Source organism: Micrasema longulum, unplaced genomic scaffold (genome assembly GCF_059751315.1).
Source record: "Micrasema longulum isolate JH-2025_06_02 unplaced genomic scaffold, ASM5975131v1 h1tg000103l, whole genome shotgun sequence".
Classification (NCBI taxonomy): Eukaryota; Metazoa; Arthropoda; class Insecta; order Trichoptera; family Brachycentridae; genus Micrasema; species Micrasema longulum.
The window spans coordinates 264,466-284,524 of record NW_028277309.1 but is presented as its reverse complement, the minus strand read 5'-3'; the positions used below and the strand labels follow the sequence as shown (position 1 = coordinate 284,524).

The 20,059-nt window shown below is 32.2% G+C and overlaps 1 protein-coding gene across 1 annotated transcript in view; it reads right to left on the bottom strand.

The window, feature by feature from the left end:
- The window catches only part of LOC148284628 (tubby-related protein 4-like), a 75,551-nt gene that overhangs the window by 13,439 nt on the left and 42,053 nt on the right, over positions 1-20,059 (bottom strand). Inside the window, 4 exon segments of the mRNA XM_088237557.1 lie at positions 338-562; positions 1,992-2,369; positions 4,693-4,866; positions 5,600-5,782. Coding sequence (XP_088093683.1) covers positions 338-562; positions 1,992-2,369; positions 4,693-4,866; positions 5,600-5,782 — 960 coding nt within the window.

Sequence of the window (20,059 nt, the reverse complement as noted above, 5' to 3'; positions counted from 1 at the left end):
CCAACTACTTTGAACGACGTCATTAGTTCGTGTGAATCAACCAATGATAAAAGGGTTGTAAAATATTTCCGGTTTGTGGTAATTCAATGGACCGATCGGCAGAACTGACCGAGAAGAAGAGGAAGAGAACTTGAGACGTCACACGCGGAGTAATTTCAGAAAAACAAAACTTTAAAAAATCATAGCGCCTACAATACGATACATAAAAAATAAAACTTTTTTTTTGGCTTAGTTTAATATTCTATTGACAAATAAACAAATAATACAAAAACAATAAACTTCTTCATTGTGTGTGAGCTCCAGTTGCGTTATTAGATAAGGTATCCGGTACACTCACAGATATGGTGTGCGTGAAGAGGCTGGCCACGAGGCCCGCCAGGCGCGGGGGCAGGCGCAGGCGAGCGAGGTGCGCAGGCCGGCGGAGGGTGGAACGCACGCGCAGGCGGGCCAGCAGCTGCAGGGACCCCACGCGGCGCCAGGCGCGCGCCACCTGCACCCCGGCCCCCGTGGCCACGAACACCCGCCGGTCGTTGTGGCCCCAGGTCATCGCGGACACCGCCGTCTGCGCAAGAGAGATGTGATTCTTCTTCCAAACGCCCAAATAATTACAACTAAATTAACAGTATTTTGAGTTTGAAGATAAAGACTGGATTTCAGCATCTGGGCCCCGATTATAGTGGAAAGTTAACATTTATCTTCAATTTTATCTACAAGTAAAATTAAGTTTTCCATACAAAAAAACAGAATATGCATACAGTTTTTTCTTCTAAACATGTTCAATTATAGGTTTCCGACAAAGATACTTCAAATGTTCATGCAAATATACTCATTTCCGTACACAAATATAGGTTTTTCTTTATAGACAATCGAAGATAACTCTGTTAACTCTTGTGTGGCTGTGATGTCACACTAGTCGACGTAGCGTACCAGACTTGATATATCTCTTATTTAAAAAAATTATGAAACCGTATTTTTTGTAATCTTCAAATGGACATTTTCACACCGGTTTTGGAGAGTGAAATTTGTATAAACATGTTGGATGTTAATACAAGGATATCGCGGACCAAGAATGAATGTCGGCTAATTCAGTAAGACATCTGTATAAGAGAGAGCACCAAGATAAAACTCTTGTGAGTTAAGTTTACTATTTTTCAGCAGTTTATTTTTAAAAAATGGACTTAGGAGTATGCTCAAGAGCTGGCACCTGACAGAGGAAGGAAGACGGAGACGCTGTTTTGTGGCGGGTGTTATGTAAAACCGCGTAATACGAGCGGCGTATTTATCGATGTTTTTTTATCAAATGCCTGAATTTAAGAATAAATTCTGTCTTACTAGTGGTAACACGATGTTACATCACCGCGCGTAAAGGGATTATTTACCACAGTCTTTTAAGAGTTAACTTCCCATTGTAATCGGGGTCCAGGGTGTTAAAATCGAAATATTTTAACAGAGGTGGAGAACATACTTCTTAAAATATTTCGATTTTAACAGAGGTGGAGAACATACTTCTTTTGCCTGTTAATTAATTTAACAATGTTTGAGTATGTCCAAATAATTGCAGGCTGGCTGGATTTCCTACCTAGGGAGTTATTTACAGATAAATTTGTTGTAACAGAGAGGAAACATATTTTTGAGAAGGGAATATGGAAGTCTAGGCATTTACAAAGCTTATGACCTATTATTTGGCTGGTTTTAATAGCCACTTTACATACTGTGTAACTTTTAACATTTTGCCTATGTTTTAACAACTGATTCTCCCATCTGCCGATTTTTGTGAAGTTATGGAACTGAAACCTTATTATTGATATGGGTGAGTTTTTTACGAATTATTTTGTTTCATCCACTAAAGCACCTGAAAACATTTTTCAATTTTTATACTTCTTCGACCAGTTTTACACATTTGTACATTTTATTTATATTTAACAAATAATCAAAAACAAATAATTGGAATAAGCAGTGTATTTTTTTTTATTATTTCAATGTATTCCTACCTGAGAATTGGGTATCGGAGTAGCGTAAAGTGGTACACCGGTATCGGAATAAAATTTCACAAAATTATTGTATGTGGGTGTCTCCTGCACTTTTTCACTACTTTCCAAAAGTGCCCCTGCCACAGCCAGAAGTTCTCTCGAGTTCGACCATTCCATCGCCATATGCCGGCCATCGAAATCTGTGTGGATGTGTATTGGGGATACGTCGTCGTAATTCTTCAGTAAATAAATATGCCCATTTTGAAAACTAACTGCTAAAACAAATGAGCGCTCTGCGGCATTTGTTACTCCGGGTTCCGTGTCTTCTCCTTCCTCCATTTTGAATTTTTCACAACTCCAAGCCATGCTGGTTATCCCTACTTCTGAATGGAGTTGAACCTGAATAAAAAACACAATAGTTTTATTATTTCAACAACGCATTTTGGTTAAAATCACAAAATTAAATTTTCAGCCGACCGTTTTCAGAACACAAATATTCTTTTGTCGAGGCTTTCAAACATTTACAAAAAATAATAGGTTACAGTTATGCCTCCTACACAGTAATGGTTATTTATTATTTTATTTATTTCTGTTTACTTATATTTTGAACATTTTATTTTCTAATTACCTGCCTCACTAGATAACCCTGAATTAAGGCAAGAGTTTCTTTTTTTTCAGTTCAGTCGGTGGGTATTCAACACACTATAATATTATAAATGAAGTTTTCCACCAACTGCTCCGATAGGCCCGGCCCATAATCCATCTTTTTATTTCTATTTTTGATTCCCCGAGTTTTTGCGGCAATCCGTTGAAGACTTTTGGCCCTATGAACATGTGACCTCGCTGTCCGTACACTGCACCGTTAGGAAATTAAGCACTTTGAAAAGTTCTTTACCAGAACACCTTGTTTTCGTTTGCGTATGAGTATGCTTTGTCTTATCTTTTAGGATTTGAAAGAAAGTGACTTTTAAAAAGGTTTTTCTTATACTATCTTACTTTGAACCTCATTAATACTTCTGTGGGGTGTACGGATGGACCCTTTTAAGGGGACTTTTAAATTGACTCTACGCGCAATATTCATTGGATGGTGCTGTTTTGCTTGCTGCTCTATATTAAATTTGTGAATGGCACAATGCAAAGTATATTATTTTGGCTATTGCTGAGTTTGTGATGCCTCTTATTCTTTTAAATACATACATACGTTTCTTTAGTCTTTTTGTTATTTGTTTTATTAGTTCATTCCAACTCACCTATTGCAAGACATGACATTTGCTAATGTGTTATACACCTACTCGTATTCATATCGTCATCATCATAGAACAACGACGCATGTGATTTTCTTCAACTTTACACGAGAGCAGTTTAAAAAAAGACACTTTATGTCACAACTTAATAAGTACAAAAGTACATAATTTGATAATTAGATTAGTTATCTTTATATGTATATAATACTTCTGTAGGCGTGTATGTCACTGAACTCCTAAACGACTGGACCGATTTTGATGAAACTTTTTGTGTATGTTTGAGCAGGTCCCTGGATGGTTTACACTCCCAATTGGAACCGGAAGGTGGCTGGTGATATTGCAATATTTTTTTTTTTGCTTTAGGCAACAGCCAATTACACAATGACAAAACGAAAAGATTGAACTTTCAAATGTCACTTAGTATATAGTTTATCAAAAAACCGAATATCGTAAAAACGTTTGCTGAACCAGCTAATAGCAAGCAAGTCAACGTTCGGGCAGGACAACGTCTGTCTGGTCTGCTAGTATATATATATATATATATTTTGATGACTGGAATATGAAGCCTTTATACTTTATAATAAAAAATAAACAGCAATTTGGCAAAAAAACGTAAAATTTTAATTTTTAATAAAAAAAATATCATCCCCTTTAAAATACTCGCCATTTGCGACGTCACATTGATGTCAAGGCTAAGTCCAATTGTCCATGTCATTTTCATAGGCCTGCGAAGGTATGGCCTTAAGCTCTAGCAGAGAATTCTCTTTTTTTGTATCAATCGTCTCAAAGCGCGTTCCTTTTAATAGCAATTTTAGTATTGGGGGAAAAAAAGACAGACGGGACCTTGTCAGGAGAATACAAACAATCACCTCTGTATGAGACGGCGTTTTATCGTGGTGTAAAATCCACGAATTGTCATTACTCCAGTGATTTTGGACAGTGACGCGTTGCATACCCAAAACATTTCAATGATGAGATGCTCAATATACACCAAGCTCTCGGATTGGTACTCGTTGATTTTTTAACACGATTTGCTTTGCCGATTCAGTGTTTTCTTCGGTACTTGACGTTGCTGGACGTCCAGTATGTTTATCATCATCTAAACATTCACGAACGTCTTTAAACCTCTTATACGATTCGTATGCCCGAGTTTTCGACATAAACAACTTTTCAAAGGCTTTTTTCAACAGTTCGGCACACGAAATTTCATTACTAACACAAAATTTGAGGCACACTCGTTGTGCCAATTTAAAAAAAAACTAGAAATATTGTGAAACAGTTTTATAAGCACTACCATGACCATCATAATGTCTTTTTCTTGTCGTATTTATGGCATTTTAGTTAGGAGTGTTCTCGGTACCCCCCTCAGGAGCCCGCGGATTTTTTCCACGTTCAAATTCGGAAAGGTTAATAGAGAGTAGTTGAAAAATATCTTGTTTTTATGGCGGTTAACCATTTTGAAAAAGTTAATGTCGTACCTGAGAGACCATGGCACCGTGCACGTCCATGACAATAATTTGCCCAGCTGTTGTACCAAAGTAAACTTGCTGATCATCCGGAGTCCATATTCCGCATGTTATCGTGGCGTCTAGATTTAACATGGAAGACCAGTACCGCTGTCCAGCAACTGACCCGACAAGGACAAATCCATCCTACAAATTTAACATATTAAAAACATTTATTATGTTGCTCCGGATAATAGAGATATATCACATACTACGAATACAGATAAAAATATATGAAATGGATTTAGAATAATCAAAAGGGTATATTCATTTTTTTTTAAATAAGCAAAACATTACGATGGTACTAATATTTTTTTTGTGCGACGTCGATAAATTTTCTACTGAGGTTTAAAATAAGAATATTTTGAATTACCCGAAAACGACATGTTACGCACGCTGCGGGATAAACGGCACGTATGACGTTTTAGCGTCAAACTTGTTAGCAATGTTTATTAAAAGCGCAGTCGAAGGTCATAACGCGTGACGTCAAAGTGACGTGATGCCAACTGCGAGCCGTTTAGTACGTGCTCATTTTTAAACTCGAAAATTATAAATTAAAACTTGTTTCAATAGTAAAAATTAGCTCTAAACATATATAATATTTTTAGCTTTATTCCCAACTTGTGAAAATACCCTATTGTATTTTCAAAATCAATATAGATATTGTGGAGAAATGTTTTCATACATAACTTTAAAAATAAATTATAAAAAAATATGTTTCTAAAGAAACGCGTCATGTTTGGCATTGATAATTGTGACATCAATATTCGTGACGATGTTCTATGAACATTTGAAAGGTTAGGAACAAGGTTCAAAATTAACATGAATCGTGATATATTAGGGGCGTTAAAAACAATTGGGAAAGAGTATGATAATTTACCTGATAACAAATAAGGGCCATTCTTCCATCATGAGACCAAGAGAAGTGGGTGACAGGTGTATTGCGGTCATTAATAAGTTCAATACTCCATCTTCCTTCATATTTGATCCAGACGAAGATCACTCCTGAGCTGTCACACGATGCCAATTTCTGATACGGTTCGTTCCATTTCACCAAAATTACCTGAAATATTTCGTCATATTAGAAACCTGGTAGAAAATCACTTAAAACTTCTGAAATATATCGATTTCTCATTGCAAACATGTTCATAATGTGGAGAGTGTGGAAAACCATTTTTGGAACAGCAAAAAATGACACAAATGAAACGGAAACTCAAGTCATAACGAGGTGGTCGAAAATAGTTCTATCAAAAATTTTATCATCGGCCTAACTTGTCAAACTCACAAGTCATTTAATTGCGCATGGCCAACTTATTACACACATGACGTCAATTCAATAACGAAATCGGATGACAAATCCAGTGCAACGCACTGGAATGCATCAACTTCATTAACATTTTTTTGCTATCTCCAAACTGGTGTAGGAGCTCCCCTAACAATAACTCTTAAAATCCTACAATAATATCGCCCGGTCTTTGCATAATTTATTTATTTATTTGTTTATTTATAAACTGCTTCGTAATATAAAATAAAAAATCACATTCAAATCTCGTCGCATAGCCCTTAAAGGTTTAAAAGTTTTTCAACAATAATATGAGCAAACATAAGCAAAATTGTGAATGTTACATTGTGTGTAAAGTGGCCACTTAAACCAGCCAATGACAGGTCACAACCCCTGTAAATGCCTAGACTTCCATATTCCCTTCTTGAAGGTATTCTCCATACCTGTTGTAATTTTTTTAATCTTAATGACTCCCGAGGGGGTTCCAGTCTTTTTTCTACAAAGATTTGGACAAACTCAAATATTGTAATAAAACCAACTGTTCCAAAAAGAAGTTTAAAAATTTGAAAATTGTTTTCAGGCATTGCTTAGTATGTGAAATAATCCAGTAAGATGAATCTCTTTTTAACTTCACTTAAATAAACAGTTTGAAGAATTTAAGAAATACGGATGTTCAAACATACGCAAAATGGTGAATGTTACACAGTGTGTAAAGTAGCCACTTAAACCAGTCAATGACAGGTCATAAGCCCTGTAAATGCCTAGACTTCCATTTTCCCTATGTTAATAATATGAGTGATGATTTATATTGTATCTGTATCATATTTTGTTTAATGTATTATTTTATAATGTACTAATAATTCCTTGCCCGAAAACGAATTAATATAACTCACAGGAATATAATTTACTCATATATTTTTTTGTATATTACAAGATCGGGTTGTGGTCCAGTGGTAGAGTTATGGACTCCGGATCACCGTCAACCAAAAATTTTTTCAAACCTTTTGTTTTTGAGTCATTGTTTTAAATGCTAAACAAACACTTTTTTTAAATATGCTGGATTTCCAACCAGTTTCTAATAAAACAAGGAACAATTATTTATCTTATAATAAGAAAAAAGACACCGTAACGCTAAAAACGCAAGTTTTTTTTTATTGGCGTCTTCTGTTGCATGTAGTTTCATGAGATTTATTGTTCGTCTATCTTCCAGGAAAAAATACTAAAACCAATAAGAGAAAAGAAGCCTTTCTTCCAAGCTATAATTTTCCGAAAAAACAGCCTTTACGATAGCGCGAGTTCATATTGTAGGGTCCGACATTTATGCTAAATCGAAGGTCATGATGAATTCGATTTTCTTATATCAATAAAAAGTAAGATAAAGTTTTTCTGCTCCATACAACCTAAATCGTGGGTTGTTTAGCTTGTCAAAAAAGTCACGGACAAGAGATTTTATTTGTTTAAAGATAATGAGATAATAAAATAATTTTATCAACAAATATCTAATAATTTTATCATTATTATTTTATATTTTTGTTTTCTTTTGACAATGTACATAAGGGGTAAAACAGAATATTAAAAAAATAAAGGATAATTACATAGCAATGAAATAAATATTAACAGTAAAAATAGTAAACAAAAAAATCCCACAAAGGCATGGCCTGTTCGTGGGTATACAAGAAATGTTTATGAATTTTTTGCTCCTATATGTTAGGTATAATAGACAGGTATAATATTTTTGTGTAATATAAGAAAGAAAATGAAATATTCTGTAAAAGATAAGAAGGTATTTTTTTTATAGTAATTTAAAAATTTTCCTTATTATTAAAGGGCAACAAAATATACCATAGACAAAAAGAGTGAATATCTTTAGTTTAAATCCAGGATAATGCGCGTTTTTTAAAAAGAAGGAAAATTTTGAAAGTTTGGGATCAATGAAATATCATCAAAAGAATTTTTTAAAATTGGGGCTATAAAATATGCATGTCTCTGTGCCCTTGTGGCATTTCTAGCGCACGATTCCTTCTTTGACTTGATCTATTTAAATTACTTGAAATTCCATTTTGGTTCTTAAATATATATTTTAAACATTGAAAACAATATACTTGTCTTATTTCCAAAAGTTGATAATTATGTAACAACTTATATTTACATACAAGTTACTAACTAAAAATACTTGGTATACTCATCTTATTTCTTAAATATCACCATTACAATGGAATTCCATCAATAATTGACAAAAAATGATTTAAATCAAATAAAAATTAGATGTTTTTTTATCTTTATCGAATTACTATAAAATAAAATAAATAACCAACAAAATATGAGTACAATAATTTTTACCCATCTTTTACGGCAATAGGTTCCGTAGATTTATAAAATCTATTTGTTTTATATTTATAGCAATGCAATTCTGTGTTTTTGTTTCAATAATATTTTTCTAAAACTGTAAGTATTGAAAAAATAATATTGTACAGAGCTATACATATGCAGTTCCTTAGTTCATATTTCTACGCTACTCGTTGCTATAGCTACGAAGCTGGATATCAGTTTTTTTTACTTATGTGATGTAAAACTGTGTAAAATGTAATTAAAATATTAATAATAATCTACGTTTTATAGTAAAAAACTTTTTTGTGCATGTGTTCACATATAATTGATGAACAATAAGCATCTAAACATAACAAATTGTGATTATTATACCAATGTCGTATGTATTGTTTATTGTTTGTGAACCATAATAAATAAAATAAAATAAAATAAAACAAAATAAATAAACAAAACAGGATATAGCTCTGCTTTTGACAGTCGCAGTTGAAATTTAAGCATTTTCTCATCCCACACTTCGGAATTTTTCTGCGTAGCGTCACGTCTGATCACAACGATAGTCTGTCTACAAATGAAGGTAAGGAAAGCCAATAAATTGGCAACTGCCCACGAATTAAATGCCATTGACTGCGCTTGTAACATGTCTATTTAATTTTACGCAATCGACTTTGATGTAGTAAGCATAACGTTAAACGTTATATAATAATTATTTTTAAATGTGATGTTTGATGGTACTATTTATAAACCCGGCAAAATCTATATTTCTTTATTTTGAGCAAATCCCAAAAAAAAACTGATTAAATAAAGGCTTCAACTTTTTTGTATATTTCAATTTTTTATTACCAGTTAGTATTTTATATCTAACTAGTGGTAAAATAATCATGATTATGTCAAATAATAATAGTGAAATAATTCATTTAGCTTTGGAAATAGCCAACTTTGCAATACTAAGTAGAGGTTTCCATGTTTGCAAACAAACCCAATAATCATCATTTTGACTACGTCTCTAAGAAAATAAGAAATCTGGGTTATGCCCTCAAGGAATTACGAAACGCCATTGACTACAGGACAATAAAATTAATTTACTTTGCTCTTGTACAGTCCACATTAGCATATGGAATATTGAGCTGGGGAGGAGCTACCCAAACCAAAATAGAAGCTTTAAGGATGGTGCAAAAATATATTTTGAAAATAATGAACAGACGCCCTCTTGTATGCCCTACTTCTCTTCTTTTTGCAGAACAAAACGTATTGTGTATCAAAAAGTTGTTTGTAAAGTCAGTGCTTTGCCTGTTTCACATAACTAAAACTAGTGAACAAAGAACCCAGCAAAACATACACGAGATGTGCTCTGGCTGAAAATTATGTAACCTCTGCTGCAAGAACAAGCTTCGCTCAAAGGCAATATAGTGTTGTTGCGCCCAGATTGTATAGTCAGTTGGACAGTTCCTTGAAAACCACAAACAGCTTAAATACGTTTAAAGTCAATATAACCAAGTGGATTGCTGCACAGGACTACAAAAAAATATGATATACTTTAGGCTATGCAGTGAATCCAACATAAAATATATTTCTAATTTCTCCTTGATCTTAGTGTGTTTTTTTTGTATATCTTTATTATCACTATGTTCTATCGCAAACAAGTAAACTCACAATTTGTTATCCTTTTAGAACAGACTATTGTCTAGTTAGGCGACAAACTGAGAAATTAATAAATTAGTCTCTATATAATATGTAAACGGTTTCATCTTGTTTCTCTTTTCTTCAATTTTTATAAATATGTATGTAAATATTAATATTAAATAAATGAATAAATTTGAAGTCAGATTCTCGCAAATAAAGACGTATTTTGAACTGACAGTGTTGTAATTGAACGTAGTTATGTAGAAAGCAGCCAGTTTACAATTTTGAAAAAATGATATATTGGTGTTATCAAGTTCAAGAAGGTCAATTCTATGTTCTGTTTAAAACAGTCAGGGCGCATTTATACAAAAAACTGTGATTATTACCTTCTGAAAATTTTATGTCAAAATGTCATGATAATGAATGTCACTTTATACATTTAAAGTTTATATGAGGGATCATTCAATATTAGATCTGAGGTGATATTCCGAACGCTCTTACAGCCGTAGAAAATACTTTTATCGCGTATTTTGTATGTAAATACGTGAGATAATTGTGTTTCCTACGGCCGTGAGAGCGGTTCAGAATAGCGCTCTTATACTCTTATTTAAGAAAATTAACGAATAAAAATAGAAAATTAGGTATTTTTACGTAGGTATCATCTCTACATTAGATTTAAAAATATGATTAAAAATGCATTTTCGTGTGAAAAGTAAACGCGCATACACACATCTGATCAAAATATATTTATCTTACAAAATAGACAATTTAGAAACCTTTTATTTCGAAAACAATAGCAAAACCGAAATATTCATTTCTGTTGGTTGTTTCGTTTGAGGAAAATTCAGGGCGAAAGTGCAGGGAGGTAGAACGTTCACGAAACTCCATCTTTGTATTTTTATCTCGCTTTAAGTTCACACCTCTGGCTTGTAGAATATAAAGGTTTATAGATGCTTCCTCCCTACCTATGCATATAAGTATACCAGACTATTCAAACCGCTCGCGTTGGCGCTCGCCCCTAGCGCTTATAATGAATCCGCAGGAGAATTTCCACAGCTACCCTTACTTACCATTATTTACTTAGCCCCCAGTTTTCAACTCCTCGAGCTAAATAAAGCACACCAGACATAGCTGTTAATTAATCGCCGGTTCTGGGTTCTGGGTTCTGTTAATTTATAAGATAAAAAACTGTTATGAGAATACTCAAATCTATTTTTCGCACTTTTTTATTTTTTTAATATTTTTTTTATTTATAAATTTCATAAAAAATACATGTTTTTGTAAAATTCTAAACATATCTACTTTTACACATCTAGTAAATGTTATCACTGTAACTCTCAAAAAAAGAGACTAACTCTTGTGCTTGGAGAGTGACTTACACTGTTTTAGTTGTTTATTTATAAGAGTTTATATAATTTTAAATACGAGTACATGAAAAGAAAAAGTAAAACATAGGATATATAAATAAAAGACATAAAACAATAATACATTCACACTAATTAAAATTTAATGAGGTTTTTACACGAGTTCAAAAAATATCTTTAGATAAACTTTAAATTTATTTATTAATACATTATTTTTAATCGTTTTTAGTTCATTAGGAAGATTATTATAATTTTTTACACCTTTGAAGACAAAGCTATTTTGACCATGACTTTTATGGAATTTAGGAGTTTCAATACTATGTTAGTATCTGAGTGACTTATTCATTTCAAATTCTTTTATTTGTTCTTTTTTGTATATTTGTATAATAGAATTTATTTTATAAAGAGTGTCTACTGTATGAATATAGTTTCAGAAAACATAGCTTATCCATCTAGGTGAAGTTATAAATTGGTTCCATAACAAAGTGTTTTATTTAATTAATTTTATCATATTATTTCACAATGTTCGTTTTGAGTCAATAAATAATAATGGCACTATCAGTTTGAATTTGACTAAGCAGTTTTTCATTATTTTACTCATTTTTAAACATGTAAAATTAACTGATAAAAAAATCGATGCATTTGGTTTAATGTTTTTTTACCTATGCGTGCAGCTGAGGTAGAAAATACTTCATTTTTGGTTGAAGTCAAGTAGAACATTTTTTGTATAATTTAGCTTAGTTCAAGTATGTCTTATAAATAATTAAGATTTTTGTAGATAGGTATATTTACAGCGTCTATAGTAAACCCTGTCACATCCGAAACTACGATGATCGGCATGGAAAACATATTGGCATATTGAAAATAATATTTAGAAACGTTTCAAAACTAGAAAAGAATAATAATTTAAAAATAGAATGGTTGATAACTTCTGCAAGGGAAAAACAGGATCGCGGAGAAGGTATCTCTGCGCTTTACAGAAGTGAGCAACCATTTGGTTTTTTAAACGTTTCTTTTTTAATTTTGACTCGCTTCGAAATTTATTTTTATTATGTCATCTTTCTGATACCAATCATTATAGTTTCAGGTTTGACAGGGTTTATCATAGCTTTTTACACCTATAAATATTTAATATACATAATTTTATCTTTGTAATTTTACTGAATCTTTTCTAGGTACCTGTATAATTGTATGTATTCCACATATACATGTACTGGTTGCGGCATTGCCATCTTCCTAGTTTTGTCGGTGGATAAATAGAAAGCTATTCGAGATACAACAAATTTATTTTTATTTCTGAAAACAGGTTTTGAAAAGAGCGTTAGACATTTAGTGCCTGCAACATAAACACTCCTGCAAGAGATTTCTGAAGCGTCGCCCAACTCTCTGGAGCATTTATTGGGGTATACGGCGAATTTCCGTGCGGATTGCCTCCTTCAGGTTTTGTAAGTTCCTTGGGCGAAGTTATAAACTTCGGCTTTGAGATAATTTCACAAAAAAAAATTGCAGAGATATTAAATTCCCGGGAAACTTTTCCATGCGCAAATTGATTAAGCCATTCACGTTCTGATAATTCTCGTACGGATGAAAACTTAGGTCTTTACGGAGAATTTTCCTAACAGAACAGTCGGAAAGTCAAACGGCGGCAGCATGTTTGCGAGTTTGCGTTTAGACAACTGCAAAACCGGGCGCCTGACTGCGTCAACGTTCTCGGGTGTTCGGGCCATTTGAGGACTTACACCTCTTTTTCTGACTGTAGATCCTGTTTCCCTGAAGGTTTTCACCCACAACGCAATCGATTTTCGGTCCAGAACTGCTGAGCAAGCGGGCGTTTGGAACAGAGAACGGAATGCACATTGTGTGGCTACTATTATAGACCCGTTTTGGCGAGTGTATGTTTCAACGGCAAAAACGCGCTGTTCATTCGTTCACCCGTGTTTACAACCACTTTGCAACTGACAATTTTAGGCATCTACAGGGCTTATGATGAAAGAATTTAAGGAATATAGATATAGGGTGATAATGTTGTGTAAATAAATAATATATTGAATGTACATGTACTTGATGAAAAAAAAACAGGTGGAGTGATTTTAAAATAAATAATATATTTTAAGTACCTCTATGTATTGCGCGGTTTACCTTAATTTCAGATGAATTTATTATTTTTATTTTATTTTTAATCTTGAAAAGGGGCACACATAAACTTACTCCTATGTGTGCTGTAATAATAACAATGTACATATATTTGATTTTTAAGTTATTTAGCACATATTTCTTCAACTTCTATTTGAATTATTTTTTTGAACTTCTATGTATGTAATCTGATACTCGTTCAAAAATATCACGAGTAGGTAAACACCCTTTAATGTTCTGGCGAAATTGCCAAGAGGAGAATCGAAAATATAACGTATTGAAGGAAATTCAATTAAGCTCGAGCTAAATAGAGCCTTAATATCTAAGTGAAGTTAGGGTGGGATGTGTTCATTATCTTTGTGAAAAGCTCTTTGCATAATGTAAACCAAGTTGATGTAAGAAAGCGGAAACCCGAATTGAAAATTTACAGTAGCAAAAACCCTATAATTTACAGATATTCTACTTATCATTTTTTTACGTATGTACGTAAAAAAATCTTTATGGTAATTACATTCAGGGGTTGTATTAACGATATTTTCAGCATATCCAAATGTTTTTACACAGGTACTGGATTACCCCTTAAGATATTAATCAAGATTGATAAATCATCATCATCATAATTACACTGTTTTTACCCGATGATGCTTAGGGAACTGGATTGCTACACTAAATGCAGCCGATCTCGACCATCTCTTACATCAAGGTAAGGTGATCAGCCGCACTCTTCAGGTGCCAGTCCAAGAACGTGATATATTGCAACGTAGAACCACCTTTTATTAATATTTTATGTTTACCCTCTTAGAAATCGAATCCGAGACCACAAACATGTAAGCCGAACGCGACAATTACTACTACACTACGAGCTAGATTTATTTTCACTCGATTTCCTTTTTCGGGATTTTTATCTGAGGCAGCCATCTAGTTGAAAACACTCGTCCAGAATTCTGGTTATATTTCTTATACATAACTTTATTATTTTTCCGCCCGGACACGGAGATTGATAGACAGTATCCATACCTCCCTCTGAAAAATGTTCTCCATCTCTATTGTAATATCTGTAAAATTTGTTGATATTATTTTAGTACAATGTATTAAATATTTATATCAATATGCAAAACAAAATTTATTTGGTTTTTTCACCTACACCTACATCTATATTAATTAGTATTAACATAAATTATTCATGGCATCGTCACCGTACACTGCGCAAATATCGCGAGCAGCTTTTGCAGCTTTACTCCCTCGGTTGAACGCGAGCAGAAGGTGTCGAAAACGCTGACTTTCGTCTGCTTGACATTTCTTTTTGAAGGCTTGTACTAATCAAACAAAATAACATATGTAACGTAAAAGCAAACACAACGTCATGTAGATCAGAAATTTTTCTTTCGAATGGCGTTTAACGTTTACCATTTTGTTTACTCATTTTTTGATTTTGCAAAAAAAAGAAATAATTAATATATTATTATGTTAAGTCTGTATCCGGGCGGATGATGAATACGGTTCTGTTTGGTAAATAGCACCAGAATCCTGGACGATTGTTTTCGACCGGATGGCTACTCTCAGACCACCCGGAAAAGGGGAATCGAGCGAGGTCCGCCTAGTAGTGTAGTGGTTGGCACATTTACCTACCATGCTTGTGGATCCCAGTTCCATTCCGGTTCCCCATTCCACTAGGCCATTAAATTTAAAATTCCTACTCCCTGGACCGGCACCCGAGCCTTATCACCATGGAACAGATGATCAAAATAAGCTGAATTTGGGGTTCGAATGCAGTACCCTATACACCATCGCGTACAGTAGCTCAATCACAAATAACTATCGACGTGCTTAAAAACATGTTACGCATTTGAGCGATACAATGAATAATAATGAACATGCTTAAGTTATCACAGTCATAAGTCAACGCGTGTGTAATTTCTAAGTCAACCCTCGTGTCGGCTTCTTTTTTATTTTCCTCATAAATAAATACAGTTCACTGGCAAAAAATGGGCGTTTACTATATAAAATTATTCAATATATTGCATTAGCAAAATAGTAAGGAGTATCTAATAAAAAAAAGTGAAAATTAGATTACAATTACTATGGCGACTGCTTTTTTTGACGTTTGGCTTGCCAACCGCCGGCTAAATGCAATAAACAGCATGATAAATAATAAATAAATAAATACAAATAGCAGTTTTGGAATATTTTCCATATTTACACCAGTGAAATTCAAATATGTGATTGCGCAGCAGGATTATAGTCGTGAAAGTAAATATTTTGACATTTAATATTAGGTGTTCACGGATGTTTCATTGTGATCACAAAAAAGGTTAACAACATCGCTGAAATTTTTTTATCACGTCGCTTTTTAGCACGTCGATAGTTATTTGTGATTGAACTACAGATAGGGATATGACAATGAGAATTGATAAATATCAAACGCAGGTATGTCCTCAACGATCCACCAGTGTCCATGTGGACCTAACAGCTTCTGAATTAAAACAGAGTATTTTATTGTTATAATTAGGACATTTTTTAATTTGAACAGTACTGAAATGATTTAACAAATATATATGAAAAAAATTGGGTGGACATGCTAGCGTTTGATATTTTTTATCAACTCATAAATACTTTGATGTCTATCTCAGAGTAATAATGCGCTACATCTGTAGAAACGCCATTTCGCTTTATTGCATAGAACAAAAGCGTTGCAAATTTTTGGTTTTTCATGCGTGTAACGGACGCTTACGTAGCTGCGCTTGCGATTCTCGACCTGACTACTTACGGCCCATTATTTTGCTGTAAACTATAGCTGTGATTGATAATCCTATAATTATTTTTGTCCGTATGGGCGGCTCTAAAAATGTCACACCTCAGGGTGAAAAATGTTTTTGATAATAAAAATAATATAAAATGATTGTAGAGAAGAACACTTTAAATTAGTGAGTATCATATTTGATATATTTCTAACCTGTGTTTCTTTTTTTGCAAACATGTTTGTATTTCCATTGCACCATGTGAATGTCACACGGCATAGCATCCCAAAAGAAGGCCGTCAGTATTAAACATCCATGATTTTTTAGAAGAAATAATAGGGAAAACAGTTGTCAAATAATGTTGATATTAAATTACCTACTCGTGTACTGAAAATCTCGAAAGAAAAAAACAGATGAATAAACCATTAAATATCCATTACCTTTTTGTAGAAACTTTTAGAAACCTTTTCAAAATCTTTAAACGCTTATGGTAGAGTAAACAACGTATTACAATAGCGATACTTTCTGAACTTGCCAAAGAGATTTTCGTAAGCTTCAATCGCAGAAAATATTTCATAAAACAAATTTTAATACGTGAACTTGTTTACGTAATATTATTTTTTAGTTTCGGCCTTTACCTTGTGGAATAACATTTTAAATATGCAGCAAAACACCGATTGTTCGGATCAATGAGGGCCAGATATTATTGCTGTTGAAATAATACAGCGAATAGGAATCACATTAAAAACTCACCTGAACTTCTACTTCATTTTTTATTTCCTGATAACGACCTAGATGTTTGTCAATCCGGATGACTGGAGTTAAAATAAATGGATTTCTCCGATATTATAAATGATATAGTGTATTTGAATCTAGGACCTTTGATCCGTGAGTCGACAACACTATCACAAGTCCACGATCTGGTCCAAATTTAATTTAGTTTTTAAAATATACATATTTATATTGTGTATTATTATTAGAACGCATGTATCATGTATATATGTGAATATAATTTTTAATATTTATAATAAAGAAATTTATGCAATGTCCCGCAACAGTTTCACGCAATATATAACATATTCTATATGCATAAAAAGTGTTAAAGTGTGAATGAATATTTAAATACATTTTTTTTATATATTTACACAAATCATCTTAAACAATCATTTAAATTACCAAGCTTAACAAAGCGTGTTTTTCTTAAAGGGGTCATTTTTTGCTAATAAATGTTAGTTTATTTTCAAATTATTTAAGTAACAAAAACAGTCGTTATTCCTTATTCCTTATCCACACGATAAAATTTTCTATAAATATACCAGAAAATGATTAATTGTAATAATGATTGTGATTTTTCCGAATGTTTGAGTTTATTGTTTACCATATTGATGTGCCAAATATTTGTTTTCTTATTGTTATTATTAATGTTGTGTTTCTGATCCTATAAAATATTTGTGATGATATATTCATATGTCTGTGTCAACTAATTGCTCGTCCCAACTTGACATAGGACTTTTAGTCCCATGGAGTTGGGACTTATGTCTCAAATAATGTGGAGTAAACTGTCTTTAAATAAATAAATAAGTATTTCGTATCTGGACATATTACAAGGCAATACTTAAAATAAACAGAGTAAAAATCTTTATTTTTATTTTATTTTATTTATTGTGGTGTACAAACAATAAAAAATAATACGAGATTGGTATAAAAATAGCAATTTGTTATGTTTAGATATTGTTCGTAAATAAACAAATGTTTGTGTCATACCCGTAAAATTATGTCATACTCAAAACCTGTACGACTTTTGCTCAGAGACATCTCTTATTTATTGCACCGGCAGTCTTCAATATTTAAGAAGAGCGCATTAAGCTATCTAGGACAAAAACTATTTTCAAAAGAGGAGTAAAGGACTAGATTTCCCTTAGTGGGAGGGATTTGAGTAGGAAACTCCTTGATGATTTTCTGTATTTTTGAGTTTACTGTTTACCATATTCATGTGCCATATATACATTTTTTTATTGTTCTCCAAACAAAATGTAGTCAATATTACAATTGAATATAATGTTATAAAGATACACCAAGTCTAAAATCTGTCTCCTAAATTACATTTTATCTAGACCAAAATCTCCTAGGCGCTAACCATAACACCAAAGGGCTGCCCAGATTACATTTAAATGATGGGTTATGTAGAATTATTTTTTGCACAGATTCAATCGAATTAATATGAATTTTGTAATTTGATGACCAGACTATACATCTATATTCCAAATTACTACTAATGAATTGTGTAAACGAATTATCGATGATCCATATCAAAAAAATTTACATATCCTCTAATACGAATTCTAACATTTTCAGGGCTTTTAAAAAAAATATTATTAAAATGAGTGGAAAATGTAAAGCGTGAGTCAAGAGTTCCTAGATCTCGAATCGTGTTGACTGAATTAATGCTCATATTATTACTATTTTAACTAGATATTATTTGATTATTATATCAAATATTTATTTATGAAGGGGTTCACCATATTATTGTATTATAAACATTTGTAAACCTTATTTAATAAAAAAAATGTGTTAAAATTCGGATATTCTTTACATTTAATGTATTAAAAATAAGTACAAATTGTATTAAAATAACAGTAACGATAAACACAAATGCCTTCATATTTCTAGTAATACCATAAAAAGTTATTCGTTCTCTGGAAATGACATTTTAATGAAAAGGGTAAGGTTAAATAATAATAGGAAAGTACCGCGAAAGTTATTTAGACATTATTATTGGAAATTTATTTATTTACTCATTTCAAATTACATTTGTATACACATTGACCAACATATATTATGGCTTTTTAGGCTAAGCCCGTGTTAAGCCATAATAATTAACAACGACAAAATATAATGTAAATTAAAATAATTAATAATTGCATATGATACAATATGATTGAATTTATTTCAAATGAAACACTTTGTAACTTTTACCACATAAGGGTTTAATATATTATAACATAACTATGATGATGGGTAATTCAAAATACCTGAAACTATTTGTGTTAGATTATTTTAAACTCTTGTGTGGTAAAAATTACAAAATGTTTCAATTTAAATAAATTCTAAATGTTTTTCCACAAAATAAATACTGAAACAATAAATAATATATATATTTTTTCAAAATCAAATAGAAGAAATATCATAAAATACTTTGATAGCAATCATTACCTAAGATACAATATTGAAAATAACAATTAAATTAAAAACAACAATATAATTAAAAGAAATAACATTAAAAACTTATAAAAGGAATAGAATATAAATCATACATAAAATTACAGATACAAAAATAATGTAAAAATAAAATTATGGAAAAATAAACGTTGAATAATGAAGAATGGAGGCAGCATTAACATTAATAGAATATGTATATTATTATATTTGGATAATTCATGTTGCGCAATTTTTGTAAAAATCACATTAAGGGCGATGCATGTAATAAAATAGTACGAAAACATAATTGTTATAATCATTTTAATATGGTAGGTATTTAAAGTATAAATCACAGTCATCAATAAGGCTACAAAATAACGGTTAAAGCGACATAGAAAAATAGAACGAAACATCCAAATATAGTATAAAGCGGAAATAAGGATAAATATAAGGAAGGAAGGAAAGGAAAAAAGGATACAATAACTAAATGTTATTAAATATTTGTGTATAACCATTTACCGACCTTTATATGTCTTTCGGTTTCGAGACGCACCCCTTTCTTCGTGAGGACACCAATCAAACCAACATGCAAAACCGGTAGACATATAAAAGTCGGTAAGTGGTTGTATACAAATATTTAATAACATTTAGTAAAATGTTTGGCCACAAAGTTAATG